The sequence below is a fragment of the Accipiter gentilis genome, chromosome 9, assembly GCF_929443795.1.
Source record: "Accipiter gentilis chromosome 9, bAccGen1.1, whole genome shotgun sequence".
NCBI lineage: Eukaryota > Metazoa > Chordata > Aves > Accipitriformes > Accipitridae > Astur > Astur gentilis.
The window spans coordinates 14,422,217-14,442,669 of NC_064888.1; the positions used below are offsets into that span (position 1 = coordinate 14,422,217).

Consider the following 20,453-nt stretch of genomic DNA (forward strand, 5'->3'; position numbering starts at 1 on the left):
ATTGAAATGGTCAAAAAAGCATATACAAACCTATTTCTGCAAGCCTCATCTTCAAACCTGGAAGTTACTTCACTTCTGCACTCTTAATAGTTTCAGGAACATTGTTCAGACATGACAAACCATAGACTGTGCAAATCACAGTATCGATAACTGTGGATAATGGCAAAGTGCAAACAGCAGTTAGAGATTTAATAATTTCTCTACACCATTCTGCAGTTCTTCACTTGTTCATGGCTTTGCATTAACAATAGAGAGAAAAGCACCAGTGTTACCTATTATTCAGCAGCCCAGACTGGGGGGGGGGGGGGGGGGGGGGCAAAAAAAAAAATAATCAGGAGAGTTTCAGCAAAATATACATACAAACACCAGCCGGCTTTTACCATTTCTGTAGCTATCCACAAATCACAGTCTCAGTAGCCATCTAAACCTTAGAGAGGGAAATAATAGTGACTGGAAGCAAAAAAAAAATAAAATCTTAGAAATCAAACTCCAGGAGTACAAAACATTAAATTTTATTTAATCAAATTTAAGGCTTGAGGAAAAAAATATACTGGAAGTCACTCAGAAAAACCACCTCAGAAGAAGAGACAGAACCTCCCCTTCCAGTGGCTGAACAACATTCAAGCTGCCTGATAATCCACAGGCAGTAGGAAGAAGGAAGAGGAAAGGATGGAATGGGAAGACAAAAAAACCCCAGGCAATTCTACATATAAGCCAATTGCCACATCAGCCTCAATGGACTGGAGGTGCAAGTCTATCCACATGGCACTGTATGAGGGTCACCAAACTAAAGACCCTTCAGGAAGAAATATTCAGGTTTTCAGGAGGCGACCGAAGCTCCTTTTGTCACTGCACTTTTTTCAGTGCTTATATTCATCCTCCTCTTCACATGCAGGGAAACTGTGTCCAAATGCAGGTATAATAATAGAAACAAAAGGGCAGCTGCACTGTCAAACATACAGGCAAATAAATACATTGCTTCACAGAAATAAATTGTGCCCATTTCCAAGAAAGAAGTGATCAGACTGAAAAGCTTCCTTCTCTCAGTCTAGTTATTCGAGTCTGATCTCATATCTGACATCTTCATTAAAAACCTTATTTCCATTGTAGTGTTTGTGGAGTTGTTCCAAATCCAACCACTGAAATCTCACCATCAACAATTTATAAAGCCTCTCTCTTTGCAAGATCATTGAATTGCTTCTCCTTCAACGCTTTAGAGGCAGGCTCACACCTAACTGCTTTTGATAACAAGACTTTTTAAACCATGCAACCTACATGTTTAGCCATGAAGTTGCTGCAGGTCCACAGAGAAGGTGCTAAATATAACTAAGTAGAAAGTGGTAAGAAAGTATTCCCATTCCAAGTCTGAAATTACACTAGCCATGCATACCACCAATAGGGGTGCACTTCAAAATGTCTAGGGGTAAACCAGCCTAGAGCCCCAGGGTTTTAAAAGCGATACTGAATAAGCACAGAGAAGATTATCCACAGTGAAAACAAATCAATCCATGAATTTAAAGATCCTCAAATAGGTTGAGCTTGATGTCTTGAATTCAGTTCCAAATAACCGGAGCATTGATACAAAACTGATGTTAAAATGGCCAAAGCCAATCAGAATAAACCGTGGAAAGACAACACTTCAATTAAATTCTATTTTACATACAAACAGTAGTTCAAAAAGAAACGAAGTATTCATTTGTCTTCAGGCAACTTGGCAAGATTTGCAGACACTGGAATCCTGCTCCATGACACTGGCTCTTGTCAGCAGCTAGTTTCAGTGCATGAACTCCACAGATATCTTTGACACCATGATGACTTTCACCAACTGCTGAAATTACTTCACAGCATTAGGAGCTTTGTGCGTCAAAAAGTGGCAAAGGGAAACATACTCCCTAGATACAATTTTCAATGCAATGTTTTATGAATAAAAAGTTACAAATAGAAAGCATCCTTCTCCAATTTTTCATACATCAGATTATTACACATAACCGTAACAGAGTAAGTTGGTTGATGAGGCATTGTAAAGTTTCAAGCACCAGAGTTTAAAGCAAAGGTTGCTGGACACTGCTTTGCTGCTTGCAAAACAGCAGTAACGCCAGTAAATGTTTGGCTGCTCCTAATGAACTAGAGTCAACAAATAACTAATACAGACCTCAGATTCAAGGCTCTACAGAAGAAATGCCTCTTTGTCTCCCCTCAGTGGTCTACTCCTATTGTTTCCTTGTTGTATATCAAAGCTAAAAAAATTAAAAAAAAAATAAAATAAATCACAGTGCACTTCTAGCAATTTTACTTTCAGATTTTCAGATGAGTAATAGCAGACTGTTCTCTGCTCCTGTAAGGAAGTCAGCCATCCTTAGACAAGCTTCCTTTTCCTGTAGTGTCTCAATCATTGGCCAGAAAAAGAACTATGAAAGCTGAACTGAAGTACACATGAGAAGTACATCATTGTCTGTGAAGTGCTTCACAGATTAAAAGGTAGAAGGATGTCTGGACAATCAATAGAGACACAAAGATTCTTACTGTTGATCAGCTTTTGCCAGTGAAATGTTTGTTAATACATGCACAATAGAAAAAAGGACATTAGAGAGATTTAAGTTTGGCTTCCTAAAAAAGCCATATACTTTGGAAATACAAGTATTAATTGGAAATACAAGTATTAAATCCTTCAGGCAGACTACACGTAGTAAAACATCATTATAAAAATATATACTTTTCTAAAATTTACACTATGTTAGGCACTGTAAATAAACCTGCTCTCCCTGAAAAAAACTGGTGTCACTGGAAGCAGTAAACAATGTTAGTTATATGGCCCACAGTAAAACTGACAGCTACAGCTACTTCCAAGAAGTTCAGTCACATACTTCTATCTCAAAGCTAAAAATACTATGCCAAAGTCTTTTAGAGAAGACTGGAACTCTTACTGAACTACAGATCCATTTACTGAACCCTCAGGAGGGGAGGACAGGAAGAAGAGAGTTTCTTCTGATAAAAATAAAAAAAATTTAATTCAGCAGGAGTAGTTCCGTTTGATGCAAAAAATTGCTGTGAAGAAATCATTCTGGTTCATTCTGGTGACTGCCATTTGAACCATGTTATCAGAATACAAGCAGAACTGATGATTCAACAGCTTTACAGAAGATTTAAAAATTCAACAACTCGAATCTTTCACTAGATGTGTATTTCCTCATTAAAAAAAAAAAACAGATTTCAGTAGGCATCAATACTGAATTTAAATGTTTTTCATCAGTCCTGATATTAGCAGTTAGGACTTGTGAAGTTCAATATAGCATTTGATAGAGAAACTGGAGGAAAGGCAAAAACCATCAACAGCTAACATAGTATGCTTGCTACCTACTTAAACAAGCTGTATTTTGAAATTTCTGCAGACAGCACTTTTTAAAAGATATTACTGATAATAAAAAGCTAAGCATTTTTAAAGAGTTTTTTCTTCTATAAATAAAGAATATTTACATTTTTTTCAGACAGGAAACAGCATCAGGGATTCACACCCCCTTGCCCGAAATGGAGATTTCTAACATATAATGCTACAGATAGTCAGACTTTTCCCCCTCTCGAGAAAAGGCTTGCATTTTAAAAACAACATGGGTTACTCAAGCTCTGATGCTGAGCACAAGTTCCTGCTCCCGAGACATCTACATTATTCCCAGTCAATCAAATATCCCTACTTCTGCACAACTGAAAATCAATTAAAAAACTAGACAATTTATGACTTTTTTTTCCAATTTCCAATACCATGACAATTATGGTTGCTGGGTATTTTGCCAAAAAATGACTGCACAAGTCTACTGTAGAGATTAAAACCATTTCAAGATTCTGAAGCAATCAGCACGCCTTCTGAAAATATTACATTTTGAGACTGGTGACAGTTGGGAGTGAAAATAGAACAGTCTTCACAGTAATCCTTCAAGGAAAGTTTACAGCAGTTTCATCTCTCCTTGCTACGATCTTTAGAATCTGTTCTGCCGTCTTGGGAAATCCCATTTCTTCCTCAGAGATCAATGCTGGTGCACCGAGTTGTCTTGTTAGAAAAAAGGTAGACAGGTGTGTGTTCGGAGCATGGGGTTTTTTTTGTACCAGCTTCTAACAAAAAGCACGAGCAGGGTAAAATCCACATAAGGCTTTTAATAACAGGAGTATTTCATGGTCTGTTCATTTCTTCCAGCTTCACGTCCAACCAATAACCGTAAAACATACTTTTTTGTAACACATCCGCTTTTATATTCAGAAGGCATTACCTGCCTTTACAGCTTCAATATCAGAAATCAATGTCCTGGCTAGGAAAATCCCAAAAATCTAAAAAGACAAAACCACAAACGATTTGTGAGATGAAAAGCTTGTAATGTACTAGTCTGCAAGATGTTTCTAAAAATTAGAGCCTATTATGATGAGTTATTATTGCAGAATGGGAACCTACTTTCTGTGTCCCTGTTACACTGTACTGATGTCAGTGCAACTACTCTTGTGAATAAAAATACACATTCATAAAGTGTTTGCACGTTCAGGTATCATTTCATAGCCAGGATCATCCATCAAAGCATGGCTATTACCAAAAAGTAAAAAAGGCAGCAGAATCTTGCAAGAAATAAAACTCATGAGAAAAAAAATGTTTTCATGTAACACTTCAGGAGCATTCAAAATAATAAGCTTCTAGATGCCCTAGAGCTGGAAGACATCCACTTAGCCACGTTTGAGTCTTATAACACTCACCCTTACCTATTGCTAAAGTTACAAATCAGGCATTTTCATTCATTCCACAACTTTGGATAATCCAGCCAATTTTCTCATCGATTTTGTAAAATACACATAGAATGTACAATTACCTGTACTAAAATGAAATTCTTGTCACAAACAGTAGTGAGAAAAGTCCCAGACTATTCCAAGACATTTAAATTTGAAATTTTAACATTCACTCAAGTTCTCAGGGAAATCTTCCCTTGCAAACTGAAGATAAATTCATAACTCAGCACATTTCCTGAAACAATCTTACGAAAAAAACCAAAAGACTGGGGTGAAGTTTTGGAAAAGCTGCAAGATTTGTTTTAGAAGTACTCAGATTATGTCTAACTCTGTCCCACCATGAAATAGTTTAATGCACAAGACTGACAATTTGAAAAAGCAAGTGACTCTGAAAGTGGTTTCACAGTTACTCAAGATATGAATAAGAACAAAAACATCAAGTTATTGTTGGTCAACACACTGCTAAAAGATTATACTTCCTATCTTGAACATCCTCCTAACTGAAGGTGTTGTCCTCAGGGACAGCATCTCTCAAAGCCACGGAAGCACTGTCATTAGATGGTGATAAAATATCAAAACCCAAGCAACATAGGGCAGTCTTGCCATGGCTGGGAAAAGGTATTTTGCCAGCACTCTATGCTCAACTATTTTTCAGTTAAATGGTACTAGATTTACAAGTCTGTTATTTCCCACTGAAGTGAAGCAGTACCATAGTGAAGAAATTTAGGTAAGTGTAAACAACTGCCACAGTGAAAGTAGGATCCACCTCAAAAGAAGTAATCTGATATGTTTTCCTGAGAATTTGGGTTCTTTTTCTTTGATGTACAAAGTACTGACAAAGTACCGGAAGAAGTCACACCAATTCCTTCACCTGTTTCTGCTAATATCAAATTCGCAACCTGTTCACCAATTTCCCTCTTCTTCCATTCTCAACTTTTTTTGAGCAGTATGCTGCACGTCACTACGGCCAGCTGAGCGATAATCTTAACATGAAGGACAGAATTGTATTTTAGTCATTTCACATTTGTGATAGAAGGCTGTAGTTTAGATCTACTGGAGTAGATGACCAGAAGACCTCCCTGCCCTCACAGCATATTGAAATGTAAGAAATATTATTGTATCACATTATTTTATATAATAATCATACATAGAACAATTTACATCACAATCATCACATACTGTATGTATTATAATTCTAGTGTATTTTTATAATGACTTTCATGGCTTTGAGGAACATAATTTCAAGAGAATTAAATTAGTTGATATCAGATATTTTCATTCTAAGTCTTCATCCCCATATTTTTTTCCCCCTATTATTCTCATACCTGAAAAAATCCAGTGTCAAAATATTTACCTCTCTCCATAACTACTTTTATGTTCAGCAGGTCTGTATCTGCAAACTTGAAACTTTATTCAAAGTAGCGTAACAAAAACAGCTAACCTGGAGCAGTGAGATAGCTATGAAGACACCTGCAACAATGTAGATATTTCGGGGTAACCAAGCTTCCAGAGCAAGAATACATCCTTTGACAAAAATCTGATCATCCCATTGACTCTTGCTCTGAATGTGGAGAGGAAGAATAAGAGTATTACTTTTCTGCTCAAGTTTATTTTAAGATCAGTCAACCACATGGTATGGCTAAATTAATGATTTGTCACTTATGCAGTAATGTTTTAAACCAGATTCCAGAAATAACATATATGCCAAGATTAAATCAGGGAACATCAGACACTGATGTTAGTATCTTCCTGCAAATCCTGTTATTACAATACATTAGAATTAGCAGATAACAGAATTCAGAGTTAGACTATTGTAACTAATAATTGACATGCACACTTGAAATGCAAATCCTACCCCTTTTTGAAACACACCTTTCCCTTTCCCTGTTCCATCACTTGTTTCCTCCACCCTCCCACATTACATGTTTACTTTAAACAAAGGAAAATCTCTACCACTCTCTACTTGTAGTATGATGTAGCACAGCTGATTAGTTCCCAGAATTTTAACCTGACATATCTATCAGCATTTCCACTGTTTTTATAGTTTTGCCTATGCAAGCACAGATTATGACAGACAGCAAGATCCCAGCACCTTACCTTCTTTCTGACATCATAGCCACACTGCGTATTCACAACTTTTTGCTGCAAAGCAAAAAAGATTTAAAATAAATGAATTGAATTCTACTCACTTCTGTTCACAGGAAGTTTTTCTGTCTTTTAGATTCAGACAAACAAATCAGGACTGTCAGAACCAGCCATTTTAAGAAGCATTTTTAGTGAAAATGAGCAAAGCACTAGCAGAACACAAGAAAAGCAATGACAAAGCAGAGGTGTATATTACCAGGAAAACATCCTCCCTGAGAAATCCCAGCTTCTTCTATCACTTGGCTTTGAACTAGGAAGGACTTTTTAACATGAAGCACAGCAACTGTACTGCCAGCATACCAATAAGACATCTGGATTTCACGTTAGCTATTTCACTAACACTGATGTAACAAGAAAGGTACCAGGGTGATTTATTTACACCTGCAGTGGCGAAATATGCCTTAAAACTCCATCATTTCAAGTGGTATACAACTTGCTATCCCAATCAGTTAAAACAAGTAACAGCTGCAAGCTACTTGAGACCCCTCAGTTGATAGTTCAGTCTCACACATAACACAGCTCCAAGATACACCTAGTCTTGAACACAAAACACTCCAGCTGCAGGCCCCAAGTAGGAAGATGATATATACCTTCCAGATCACAACCCCACACAACCCAATGACAGTATTTATCTCGAAAGATGCAAAGACATTCCTTTTAAGACATTTTGTTTTCTCTGTATAAGACTTATGAAAACATATGTATTACACAATTATAGCACAATTTACACAATGCATAGTGTTATATATTGAAATATTAGGAACAGAATCTCATATTAAAAAGATTTAAATATACTTATGTCTCCTTAAATACAGCAACAGAAAAAGTTGCAGTGGAATAGTACTGCTCCAAATTGAAGTAGAAAATACTTACTGCGGAATCTGAACGTGGAATATTTCTCTGACAGTCTCTCCTTGGCTAATTTTCAAGACAAAAGTATAACCTGCTAATGGCTATCTGCTCTGCACAAGGATTGCTGGACTGATTTTGAGCTGTAACTACTCCCACTAATGCTATGAAGAATTATAAGTTAGTTCCTACCTCCACATTTTCACTTCCACTGAAAGGATCAGATTCCTCAAGTTTAGTAAACAGATCTAACTAATAAGCACCTAAATCTTGCCAAAACCAAAGAACTGATTCAAATGCTTTAAACTGAGTTTGTACATGAGCACTTTACTAGTTGCTGATAAACAATCAGCAAATGGAGTTACTCCTACTTGTCTGGTGGAGGGGTGGTGCAAAATTAATTCTAACTGGGACAAACACACAGCTTAGACAGTGCTCTCAGGTCCTTACAAGCTAGGTAACAGATGCCAGAAATTCAAGGAAACAGTGCACTGGGAATAAATAAAAAAATAAATAAAAAAAATCAGGCACCAATACTTGCGGACTCAAGCCATACAAAAATAGCTTGAATTCCTGGTGACAATACATTTTCAGCTGTATAACAGGTTGCCACATTTGGACTCTTAAAAAGGATGGAACAGAAACATGAAAAGAGTTTATCTGCACAAGAGTAATTTTTGATCATTTAGAAGACCTTTTAAAGCCCTAGTCATCACACCTCATTCAGGAATTACTTCCTTTCATACCTCTCCAACATCATCAGAGCAATACAAAGCCAGGAAACAACTTACAGCAGGATCAGGTATACAACAGGAAAAAGGAACGCCGCACTTCTCACGACTTTTGCTTTCACTGCTGCAGTTAAAGTATATGTTAAAGTCCCAGTCATCTGGACCTTGGGCACCACAGCAATGGTTCTAGAACAGATAAACAGTTAGCATTTAGGGGTATTTTAGAGACAATTTATCCACTGAATTAACTTTCTGGAATGACATTTGTTCATCATCTTCACTTTCTCTAAGGCTGTGCAGAATCAATGGCAACATCAGAGTAAAAAAAAGTAATCAATACCGTGGCTCTATGAAATCAAAGCAATACATTTGGCATACTGCTCCTGGAAATAGGTGTCAGTGTGACAAGCAAAATCATAAAAATGATCACTTTAGATGCAATTGCTAGATGCAATCAGTGCATATCCATAAACGGTGCAACAAAATAGTTTATACAAATGTTTTGTACCCCGTTATTTCCAAAACTAGAAAAACTATGATAAATTTGTGACTTCATCCTTAAATCTTCATGAATCAACAAGTTTTCTTCTCCTTGTTTGCTGTAAAAAGTGGATCCAAACATTTGTGACTATACTTCCTTTGTTTTAAATAAGAAGGTTTCCATATCCAAACTGGTAAAGTCTCACTAGCTCAAAGATCACTCAACTCTAGAATTATTTCACAGAAGTTTCTTCACCTGAACAGTGTAATGTAATTACCATAATTGCAGGTTTGTGAATACCCAACATTTCAAACAATGTTCAATTCCTGGAAGTAATGAAAGCTAGCTTCTTATTAATTTATGTTTTGCAGTTTACTGGCCTGGATATTTAAGGGCACATATCTCTCTCTGTAATTTAGTACTTGAAATGCTATACCATCACACAGATTTTCCTGGTACCTCATGAACTTCCATCCTCTTGTGATATCTCCAACATCTCTCCTCTGCCCACTGCCCATCTTCACATAACTTGTATTAACCTAACTACTGTCTGCAAGACCACTGAAACTCAAAGTCAGTAAATGGATTCAGAAGTTATCAAGTTGTGACAGACACTGATGTGAACAGACTAGAATTGTTTACAATACAGTTTTCACAGAAAATATGACTAAAGAGCTGAACAGAATAGTCAGAATAGAAAAAACACCAAGACAAAATTATTTTAGGTCACCAATACATTTACCATGAAGAAAGCAAGAGAAGCTCTTCTTTGTCTTTCTAGTCCTTTCTCCCTCACACTTCTACAGCTTTGCAAAAAGCCATACAACCACTAAACATGCTAATCTACCTTAGTAAGGTAGAGACTATAAGGCCACTTACGGGCCTGAAAGTAACATAATTAGCCAGAGCAAGGAGCTGCCTACAAAAAGCTATCTGGGTCCCAAGGCACACACTGAGAACAGAGCAAGTCAGCCTAAGGAGCATGGCTCCTTAGAAGATGTGTGGACACACATTTAGCTAACGGTCACAAGAGCATTCCAGACGCTTTTAAGAAGGCCTTGAACAGAATAAACAAGAAGACAAAAAAAAGAAAGATGCCAATTAGAAGAACACAGGTGCACATTCCACAATAAAGGAAACTTGGCACAAAGAACCACGCATTCCACGATAAAGGGAATTTGACACAAATACCTCAATTCGACAGTTTATCTTGACCAATCAGACCGAGAAAAGTTTTGCATGTTTTAGTTGGTATAACCAATTATGTCCTATGTTTATACGCGTGGACAGAGTTAGTATAACCAATTATATCTTATGTGTATGCATGTAGACAGGATCGATGTAACCAATCATATTCTATGTTTGTGCGCGTGTACAGTGACTTTGCAGAATATTTGACTATAAGTATGTGTGTGTTTTAGCAATAAAGGGTCGTCTGTCATCTGCTTTCAAGATTATAGGCGTCCGTCTACTTCAATCTCCTCAAAGATGGGCCTCAGAAAGGCATTTGAACACACTGCTGCACCTTGTTGTTCAACCCTTGCAAAACTACACTTGCTAATCCACATTGCATCCACTTCCCCTCCTTCCACAGTACTTTCAGGTATGGATCAATGACAGGCTGTTTCAGAGATTTTTCTGGTCTTTCCTTTTTCATGTTTATTAACTTGTTAATCTGGCTAGTGAAGTCCTTTTAGTAAGCTCAGCCTTTTCTTTTAATTGAAAAATATTTAACTGGAGTTCAACTGTAAATCAGCTTAGTGTATTTGCCAGGCTGACTGCACTGAAACTAGATAAACAGAAAGAACAACAGAGTGGACAACACTGAGACAATTACTGGTGTTGGTCATGGCCAGCAGTCATCCTACCTTACAAAAAAGGTGCCCTTAGCACCCGAAAGCTAAAGCAAAACAGCAGTGAAATCCATCCAGGCAGCTTGGTCAGAGGATGCTTCCATACCAATGCATGCAAGAGTGAATGAACATAATGGGTAAGCTGCTGGTAATACACAGCTGACCAAAGTGGTATCCACTCTAAAACGTGCTTTGCTATCACACTGAGCTGTAAGCACAGATTTCTAAACATGATTTTCTAAAAGATGGAAGACAGACAAACCCAACCTTCTTTCATATGGGGAGGGGAGGGGAAGGGGGAATAAAGGAGACAACCATTTTACCTCTTCATGAAGTACTCAAATACGTACTCTCTTTCTCTCCATATTTTTTTTTTTTGACCACACACAAATAAGTAAAAATCAGAAGAGTCACCCTCACTGGTTGTTTCCTGGGCATGATTACAAAAGCAGCTGATTGATTGAAAGTCACCAGGCCCTTACTAGCATAGGTCTCGTCATCTCCCAGTGTACATCACTGTCTTCTGGTAACTGAAGATTTTAGGACCACAGGAGCGTAGAATTGTTTCAACCTTCCTTGACAACTGCCTGCTTAGAGACTAGCCTTTGCCAGTTAATAAAAACCCTCATTTGCTTCAAGATGAGGTGCATCTCAGAAGACCAAAGGCCCTGTGCTGCATCCCTGTACAAGACTGGAGCACCTCCTAAAATAAGAGTGCAGGCTAGCAGTTGCATTGCACAATTTTTTCAAGATAAAGAGGGTTGTTTTTTTTTGCTCACTTCTCACTTAAACTGGTGCAACACCGATCAGAACAGGGGAAACAAGTCAAGAAGATCAAAAGACAGATGGATTCTTGGCAGAGCTCCCACATTCACAGTTAGAACAGCACTGTGCCTCAGAATATCTTGCCTCCCTGATGCTTTCAATGCAGAAAGAACAAAACAGCACATCTGTAACATGGCACTATTAGCTACAGAATATGATAAATCTGTAACAAAAAGGAAAACTTCCAAATCTACATATTCTCCTAGAACACATGAAAGAAGTGACAGGACATGAACTTACAATTTTTTGTAGCGAATCAATGAGGTTCTGGAGGTCAATATCGTCTCGGTAGGATTTAATATTATTCTCAAAGAATTCCTTGACCCTGTCCCTCACCCAGTCCTGGAACAGGAAAGCCAGAACTGCCACTGCCAGCTCCAGCAGGAATATAAACACAATTGCTCCACAGAACTGTTAAAAAAAAAAAAAAAAAAAAAAAAAATCCCAAATTAGAAAATATCTATTCATTTTGAATGCATCCCTACTCTAACTCCACCAGAAGCAGACACAGAGAATTAGCTTAAAATTATCATTCAGTACAGATACCGTGAGAACACAGCCTATTAAATGAGAATACAATGTAAAGAAACCCCAAGAGATAGAGTTATCTTTTTGTTTTGGTAACCTGAACTTGACAGCAAAATCAGCACCATACCACAGTCATTATGCACAGCAGTGAAAGTATTAATAAATCTGAATCTGCAAAACACAGGGCTAAAGTAGTCTTGACGTTACTTCTTGAATTGTTTTCAGTTTTATAATTTTTTTGTCCAGCTTGACTGTTTACAGATCTAAAGCAAAGAAGAAGCCTCAGTATAAAAACAACTGTTTAAGAGATTTCACATCAGTCTCCGAAGTCCCAAAGTTTTGTCCACCAAACATTTAGAAGAAGTTTTTAAGGAATTTCGTTCTCCCTAAGCCACTACACCATCTCCTCTCAGTAATTCCTATCTGACTAAATATGTTCCAAAACATCATATTTTGTGATATTACATACACAATGTTAGATTCTGGTATACTTACTAGAAAAATCACTATATAGCAGAATAAGGGAAGAAATGTTTTCCAGGAAGGGGAAAAATATACATAGGTTTGAGCCTACACTGCTTTTAATACCATTACTTGGAGGCTAGTCAGGGGAGTAAGTTTACCATATACATTGTAACAAATCAAATTCTATAAACTAATTATCTGGGTTTGCTACCAGTTCTTCACCCATCATCCCCAGCTTTCAAATACATAATAATCCATTCATATAATGATGTTACTTACAAACTTCAGAAGGCAGATGTTTTCTCTCAGTGCTCCTACACAACCAGCAAATCCCAAAGTAAACATCACTATTCCCACCACTAAGACAAGCACCACTGGGTCCAGACCATGAAGACCAGTCACCTTCGTCAGATCAGACAATACACCCTGAAAGAGAAAAACAGGATAACAGAAAAAGGTGACAACTATAAGCATGTTTTTCATTTAAAATTCCTTCTGGATGTCCATGATTCCACATGATGCCAAATGAATTGGTTACAAACCCCTGAGTTTGCCAACAGCAATCCACATGGAAAAGTCTTGTTGTAAAATGGTTACTGACAATACCAATTTTCTTCAGCCAAATGCAAAGGCATAGCTATTCATTCTTTTAATAAGTAAAATCCAATGCAGTCAACTTCTCGGATTACATTCTCGTAGGTCTATTTGCCAAACAAGCTTCCACAAGATGGTGCCAAAAGCTCAGTACTATCACTGACTATTCACTTAGTTTCAAGGGAGAGACATTTAACGACAAAGCAGGTTGGGGTGACATTTTAAGGGAGGGGAACAAAATCTTTCTTTGGTTTTCAAGGGAAGCAGATTTTTCTTCTCAACATTTCAGTTGTACCCCTCCTAGTGCTGAATAGTCTTAGGAATGCTCCTCCAAAATCTTGTAAAAATACAGAAGCATAGTCTAAATATTCTCCTTTCAGCCCAGATAAAATTCTTACACCAAAAGAAGTTAATTATTCTCCATAAGATACTTTGAATTTTCCTAATTTAGCAGCAATACTTTCTTTTTTGTTAACTATCCAGAGGTATGACTTATCTTGACAATAATCTTACCTATTAAGCCTGTCTGCCTAGATCTTAGGAGAGAATGTCTAAGTCTATGTAAATGTAATGCTAACACAGTGAAGTCCTTATCATTTCTAGATTAGGTTTTAAAGAAATCAAGTTTATGTACCAGCTACCATTAAAATTCCATCAAATACATGTAACACAAGCTTCTCATGTAATGTATAAGAAAAAGATGCAACGTGCATAAGACAGAAAGGACCAACAGCTGAAACTCTTTAAGTTAGCAAGACCAATTTGTAGGGACATCCAGGCAGCCTTGCAATAGTCCGAGTGTTCATTAAACACTCATCAGCAATACATAGAACATTTTAATAAGGAAATATTTTCCCTTTGAAACAGAGAAAAATTGACACAGTACAATATCCCATAATTACATGCTTACTATATCTTGTTTTTTTCTTTATAAAGTATATTCTCAAGATAACTACATTTAGTGTAAGAGAAACATATCAGAGAGACTCATAAAGTAATTCATATAAGGAGTCTAATTCTGTCACGTGAATGTAAATTCTTATCTTGCTACTCAAGTGTTTGTGCTAGAGTTAAGTGCAAAGAATATACATCCTAAGAGGACATCTTGGAAAAATCCGTATCACTTCGTATTTAAATGCTTACTTAACAAAAATATCTTCAAAATACAAAATTAGAAGAAAATGTGCACATGAAAAAACTTCATTAGCTGCTGAAAAGACACTGATTAACAATACTATAGTGATACACAGGAGTTCATCTTTCATGTGTTCCATTACAGATCTTTTTAGAGCTGTTAATTTGGCAACAGCAAGACGAGTTGTTTTTGCCAAAACTGGTTGAAGGGATGAAAAGAAAAAAAAATTTGAAATGTAGAACTCAGAATTGCCTTGCAATAGCTGGTGACTAACAGTTGAAACAGCCTATTAAAAAGTGGTCACAGTTCATAGATTTCCAAGCTTTCAGAAAGTCTTGGGAAGCAAAGACTTTTCTAGTTTAGTGTCACCAGTGACACATTTCCATTCTTATAAACTGTAAGACCTCACAGCTATCAAACTTGGTCTACTGGGTTAATTATGAGAGTCCCACCTAATCAAACTTTGGCTCAGACCCCACAATCAAGGAAGACATGCCAAGATTAGCTAGGCTAATTCAGTGTCTTTACAGAAGCAATACACTATGAAACCAAACACTGTGTGACCAGGATGTTGAAACTTTCACAACTATTTCCAGCCATCTCCTTCCCACACCCTAACTCAAGCTTTTTTTCAGACAATCTCACTTACTCAAGCAACATCTTTTGGAAGAAAACTTCCCCTGATCAAAGCATGTTATGAAGAAAAGTTGGCAGGAACTGGGTTCTATTATTCACCCTCAGATGTTGCTGGTTCACAACAGTTTCTTCACATTCACATTTGATGTTTACAGTGTTCTCTTTTGATAAGAGGGTTGTTGGGGGTTTTTTTGCCTAACAAAAGGTGTTAAGTGAAAAACCCTGAAGGAAGGATGCAAACAAGCATTCATTCTGGGGACTATCTCATTCTGCCTTACTCATCTCTCTAAGAATTCTTCTGCTTGTACCATCTGCAGGATGGTAAAAGCTCTTTGAAGCACAGGCTGCCCTTTACAACAGCACCTAGATTCTCTACAGGTATACAGAAATGAAGTCCGATACCTGAAGTCAGTGTCAAAAAATCCAAGACTAAAACTCAGCCTTTCAGTTTTCCTTTCAGTCACTTAGAACAGTGAATTAAGAGTTCAACTGTACATGCTTAACTTGTTTTCCACTTTCTTTTAACGTTTGTAAGCATTATGTCACCATCTCAACTGAAGTGTTGGCAGAGGGCAAACATGGATTGTCTTTAAAAAAAAAAATCTCTAATACCACCCATTAACAAGTGCCAAATCAGTTACTGTTTTGAGATGTGCTACTATGGAAACTACAAAATACACCTGACAAGGACAGAGTTGATTTCTTACAGTCAAGTTCTGTAAACTGGATGTTGATTGTCACAATATCACACTGCCACTGATTATAACACAAGTTATATGCACATACCTTTAGACAGTTTACATACCTCTGTGTACACACACAAATATCAGCAGACTAAGGAATAAGTACACTTAATCATAGAATAAGTTAAAGTTGGAAAAGACCTGTCTGACACAGTGAGCCCAAAACTGGACAAGGTACTCCAGATACAGCCTCAAGTGGGATGAATATTTTTGGAAGAAGCTCCTCCCCTCAACCACTGGCCACATTGGTGCTAATATAGCCCAGTATGCTGTTGGCCTTGACATGAGGGCACACCTGATACTCAACTTACTGATCCACAGATGCCTAAGGTTTTACCTCACAAACCTGCTTTCTAGGCAGTCAACCCCAAGCCCATATTGATGCATGGGGTTACTCCATCTCATGCACAGGATTTTGCCTTTGCCTTTTATTTTTTTTTAAATAAACCTTCATAACATTCCTGTCAACCCATTTCTCCATGCTCTTGAAGTCCCTCAAGTAACAGTCCCGGTTTGAAGTATACTGCTCCCTCTCCATTTGTGATTAGCCATGAACTTGCTAGAATGAAGTTAGGCTGACTACCCTCTAGTTTCCCAGATCTCCCTTTGTGTCCTTCTTGAAATGGTTTTACCAATAAAAACTGTCTTCCTGATGAGAGGGCGTAGTGTTATTCAACTTGCTTCTATTAACAGTTTATTACAATTCACTTTCTCTTAGTGATTCCTGCAATATCTCTTGGGTGACAGATATTAACATCTATCCATTTTTTATTGTATACTTTTAAAATTTTATGCAATTTAACTTTTACATGACTGTTCAGCATAACAAAACCCACTTACAAGATACAAGGATAGGCCAATTAGACACCAGTTAAACACTGGATTTGACTCAAAAAGGTAACACAAATCAGGATGGGTATCATTTTTACATGTAGTATTTTTAACATTTCTCACAAATCAACATTCTCATTTTGATACATTATCAGCTAGAAGATGCACAGAATTTATATCCAGCAAAAAAAACACTGCTTAGGAATCTGAAGTGTAGTCCTAGTAGAAAAAGACAAGAAAAAACCAAAGAACTTAAAGGGACCCAATGTACTTCACATTGCACTTAGACAGGATGTTCAAAACTCTTCCACCACCTGTAGTTTATCTTTGGGTTTACCACTGCAGCACAGTTTCTGGAATGTTTTTTTCTTACTTCCTATCTATTGTTCACCAAGATGTTTATCTGTAAACAGACAGATCCATACAGGCACTATGGCTGAAAAATGGCACTAGTATGAAAGACTGTCCACATAGCACAGAACAACAGACATGAAAAATAACATACAGTTATTTTGAGCTATGAGCCATTCAGAAGTTCAAAACCACAGGAAAAGCTTTGAAGCACTTATTTGCAAGATAGTAGGAGAAAGCAGAAATAGTGCAGGCAAAATTTAAGAAATAAAGACAGAAAGAGTCTGTCTTTGCTTTTTAGTAACTTCAGTGTACCACAAAGTCCATTTGACAAATGGAGGTAGTCATGACCTAGTCATTTCCAACCACATAGATCCTATGTGCTTCTTTACAGAACAGAAGATCATGTCTGAACATAAGAGAATACAAATTCAAGTTGAACACTCTCCCTAAAGGGTTGGAAAAAAATCCTTTTATAACAACAGAATAGGAGGTAAATGCATTTGGTGTGTGGAGGTAGGCTGCTTACTATATACCAATGGTATCACTAATCTGTGAGAATGTGAACATGCACATAGGGAACAGGGAAGAGAATAAATACCTCAGCATTAAGATCATCATAAAACTCTTTTGCTTCCAAAAAGTGGAGGAATCCCAGAACCAATCTGTATGTGGATAGCTGCTGCATACAAGCACTCTAACGAAATGTTACACTATGATGGTAATTGAAGTGTTCCTACTCAGCAGCACAACTGAACCTGCCCTCCACTGTTAGTTAAGATGCAAATCAGTAAATCTATAGTAATTGTCACTTTTTCCTACTGCTTGCAGTTCTCTTAAAGCCATGCTTTTAGATTCATTACAAGGGTCTGCATCATTCATTTCCATACCTATACCATCTCTTCTCTTGTAACAGGAGAACTCTGTAGGTACATGTCTACACAGACTTCCTCTAAGGAAGTTATTCAGCTAGAAGAAACCTTTGCCAAAAATACGAGTGTTATTCAGCTAGATTATGTTCTCTAATTTCGTTCCTCTACATGAAGACACAATCACTTAAGTAAGTGGAGTGGAAGTCCATGGGGAGTAAAGTGGAAGACAACAGATGCCCTGAAGATTGGGACCATCTTTCTGAAGTATTCCAAAGACACATGTTGGTTTGGGGTTTTTTATATAAAGAGGTATCCTTCACATTCCTCCCAAAAGCTTCTTGTTTTTAACAAAAAGAGGTGGGTAGATAAATGTATTTCAGAAAACATGCTTTCAAAAGAGAACCAGTTCATAAAGACCATTCATAAAGATTAAATTCTCCCTAGGACCCTGTTCTTAGAAGTTTACTAAAAAGGTCTAAATGTCAAGGGCCACAGCTTAACACCTGATCAGGGACAAGAATGAAACTCCAACTGAACTCAGTTTAGATCATTTGAACATGGTCCTGAGCTCAGATGCTACATTTAACCTTTGCTGCTTCCTGAGGAAGTAGTTTTACTAGGGCTGGGGGCAGAAGGACAGCCAAAGTAAGACCAGTCATTTCTACCCTTACCTTTTCACTCCATGCCCACAGACCAGCTGCAAGGAAGGCCACCCCAGCTAGCTAAAACAAAAAGAAAAGATTAATTAGATATACTAATCAACACATTCTCAAACACTTAGCCAGTAGCACTGTTGCTCAAGTAGAACAGATATTGTCTGTAATCTCAGACAACAGTAATGGGACATTCCTCCCCATGAGTCAATCTCTTGCGAAAAGGATTTAGAGTGCTTTTATTCCATAGTATTCTTGCATTTTATAAGCTACTTTTTAAAAGTATTTAAATTTGATTATTACTCTAGAAGCACATAGCACTAAATTAACGATTCCACCCAGTAGCATACAAGTGGGAGTTATCCTTGTCCCAATGACTTGCTCTAAACCTTTTGCCAGCAAACCAATGAAGATTTCAGAATATTTAATGCATTTTGAGGTTATTCCCTATTTAGTCATTTTACCACACCACCCCCAGACAGTAGCCATGCTTGACTCTTCATAACTTCAGTGTCAAGGCTCATTATATTAGCCAGTGCTCTAATTAGATACAGTGTGTCTTCTGAATCCTTACCTTGTTTAAGCCCTTTTGAATTAAGCTGAAGTAATGGCCCATCCACTTACTTTCAATAAGCAACAAATCTAATTGACAATGTACAAACCCTACACCAATTCATATGTTTGTGTAATAAATATTTCTGAATTATATTCATCAAAATGAACAAGAGATCCTTGTTCTAGTCTTTTACTCCCTTTCTTCATTCTCAGGCAGTTTGTCTTTAATACTCAATTTCAATAATCAAACTAAAGTGACTTCTCTACAAACTGAGGGCAGCTCCCCCTCATTACTTAAAATGGCATTCTACACTGCTATGTCCATGTAACCTTAAAAGACATTGAGGTGCTGGAGCATGTCCAAAGAGGAGCAACCAAGCTCATGAAGGGTCTAGAGAACAAGTCCTAAGAGGAGGAGCTGATGAAACCGGTGTTGTTTAGCCTGGAGAAAAGGAGGCTGAGGGGAGACCTTATCGCTCTCTACAACTACCTGAAAGGAGGTTGTAGCGAGGTGGGTACTGGTCTCTTCTATCAAGTAACTAGTGATAGGATGAGAGGAAATGGCTTCAAGTTGCACCAGGGGAGGTTTAGATTTGATATTAGAAAAAATTTCTTCACCAAGAGAGTTAACAAGCATTGGAAGAGGCTGCCCAGGGAAGTGGTGGAGTCACCATCCCTGAAGGTATTTAAAAGACATGTAGATGTGGCACTTAGGGGCATGTTAGTGGTGGACTTGGCAGTGTTAGATTTATGGTTGGACTCAATGATCTTAAAGGCCTTTTCCAACCTAAATGATTCTATGATTGTATATAAAGGACTAATGTTCCCCCCCACCCCAAGCCTTACATGCATTGACAAGTAAATTCCAACAACTGAAAAAGTGCCTTGAAAAAGGAGCCATTTCCTCTAGGGAATGCAACACCTCCCATGAACTAAATGGGCATCACAGGCAATTCCCCACAGCACAGACAAGAAGTAAAAATGAGACCCTCTTACAGTCACACAGGAAAATATATGCATAGATTTTAAGTACTGCTGGGTTCACTGCCTGCTGACCCTAAACTGCGCTCAGGGCAAATGAAGTCATAGAATCATTTAGGTTGGAAAAGACCTTCAAGATCATCAAGTCCAACCATCATCCATGCCCACTAAACCATGTTCTGAAGTACTTTGTCTACACGCTTTTTGAATAACTCCAAGGATGGTGACTCAACCACTTCCCTGGGCAGCCTGTTCCAATACCCGACAACCCTTTCAGTAAAGAAATTTTTCCTAATATCCAACCTAAACCTCCCCTGCCACAACTTGAGGCCATTTCCTCTTATCCTATCTCCAGCCACCTGACAGAAGAGACCAGCACCCACAAGGTGTTCTGGGTTTACTCTACTGGGGGAGTGGGGAAAAGGGAAGCCACAAAGGGCTGCCAAGTGTCATTTATGTCATTC

At 37.7% G+C, this 20,453-nt stretch overlaps 1 protein-coding gene across 5 annotated transcripts in view; it reads right to left on the bottom strand.

The window, feature by feature from the left end:
- Positions 1-496: 496 nt before the first annotated feature.
- Positions 497-20,453, bottom strand: part of TSPAN14 (tetraspanin 14) — a 43,760-nt gene continuing 23,803 nt past the window's right edge. For all 5 annotated transcript variants that reach the window (XM_049809714.1, XM_049809713.1, XM_049809715.1 and 2 more), the window contains 7 exons: positions 18,472-18,522; positions 12,918-13,064; positions 11,886-12,056; positions 8,547-8,672; positions 6,859-6,903; positions 6,203-6,322; positions 497-4,317 (listed from right to left, as the gene is read on the bottom strand). In XM_049809714.1, the coding sequence (XP_049665671.1) occupies positions 4,246-4,317; positions 6,203-6,322; positions 6,859-6,903; positions 8,547-8,672; positions 11,886-12,056; positions 12,918-13,064; positions 18,472-18,522 (732 nt within the window). In that variant the 3' untranslated portion in view covers positions 497-4,245. The remainder of the gene's footprint in view (positions 4,318-6,202; positions 6,323-6,858; positions 6,904-8,546; positions 8,673-11,885; positions 12,057-12,917; positions 13,065-18,471; positions 18,523-20,453) is intronic.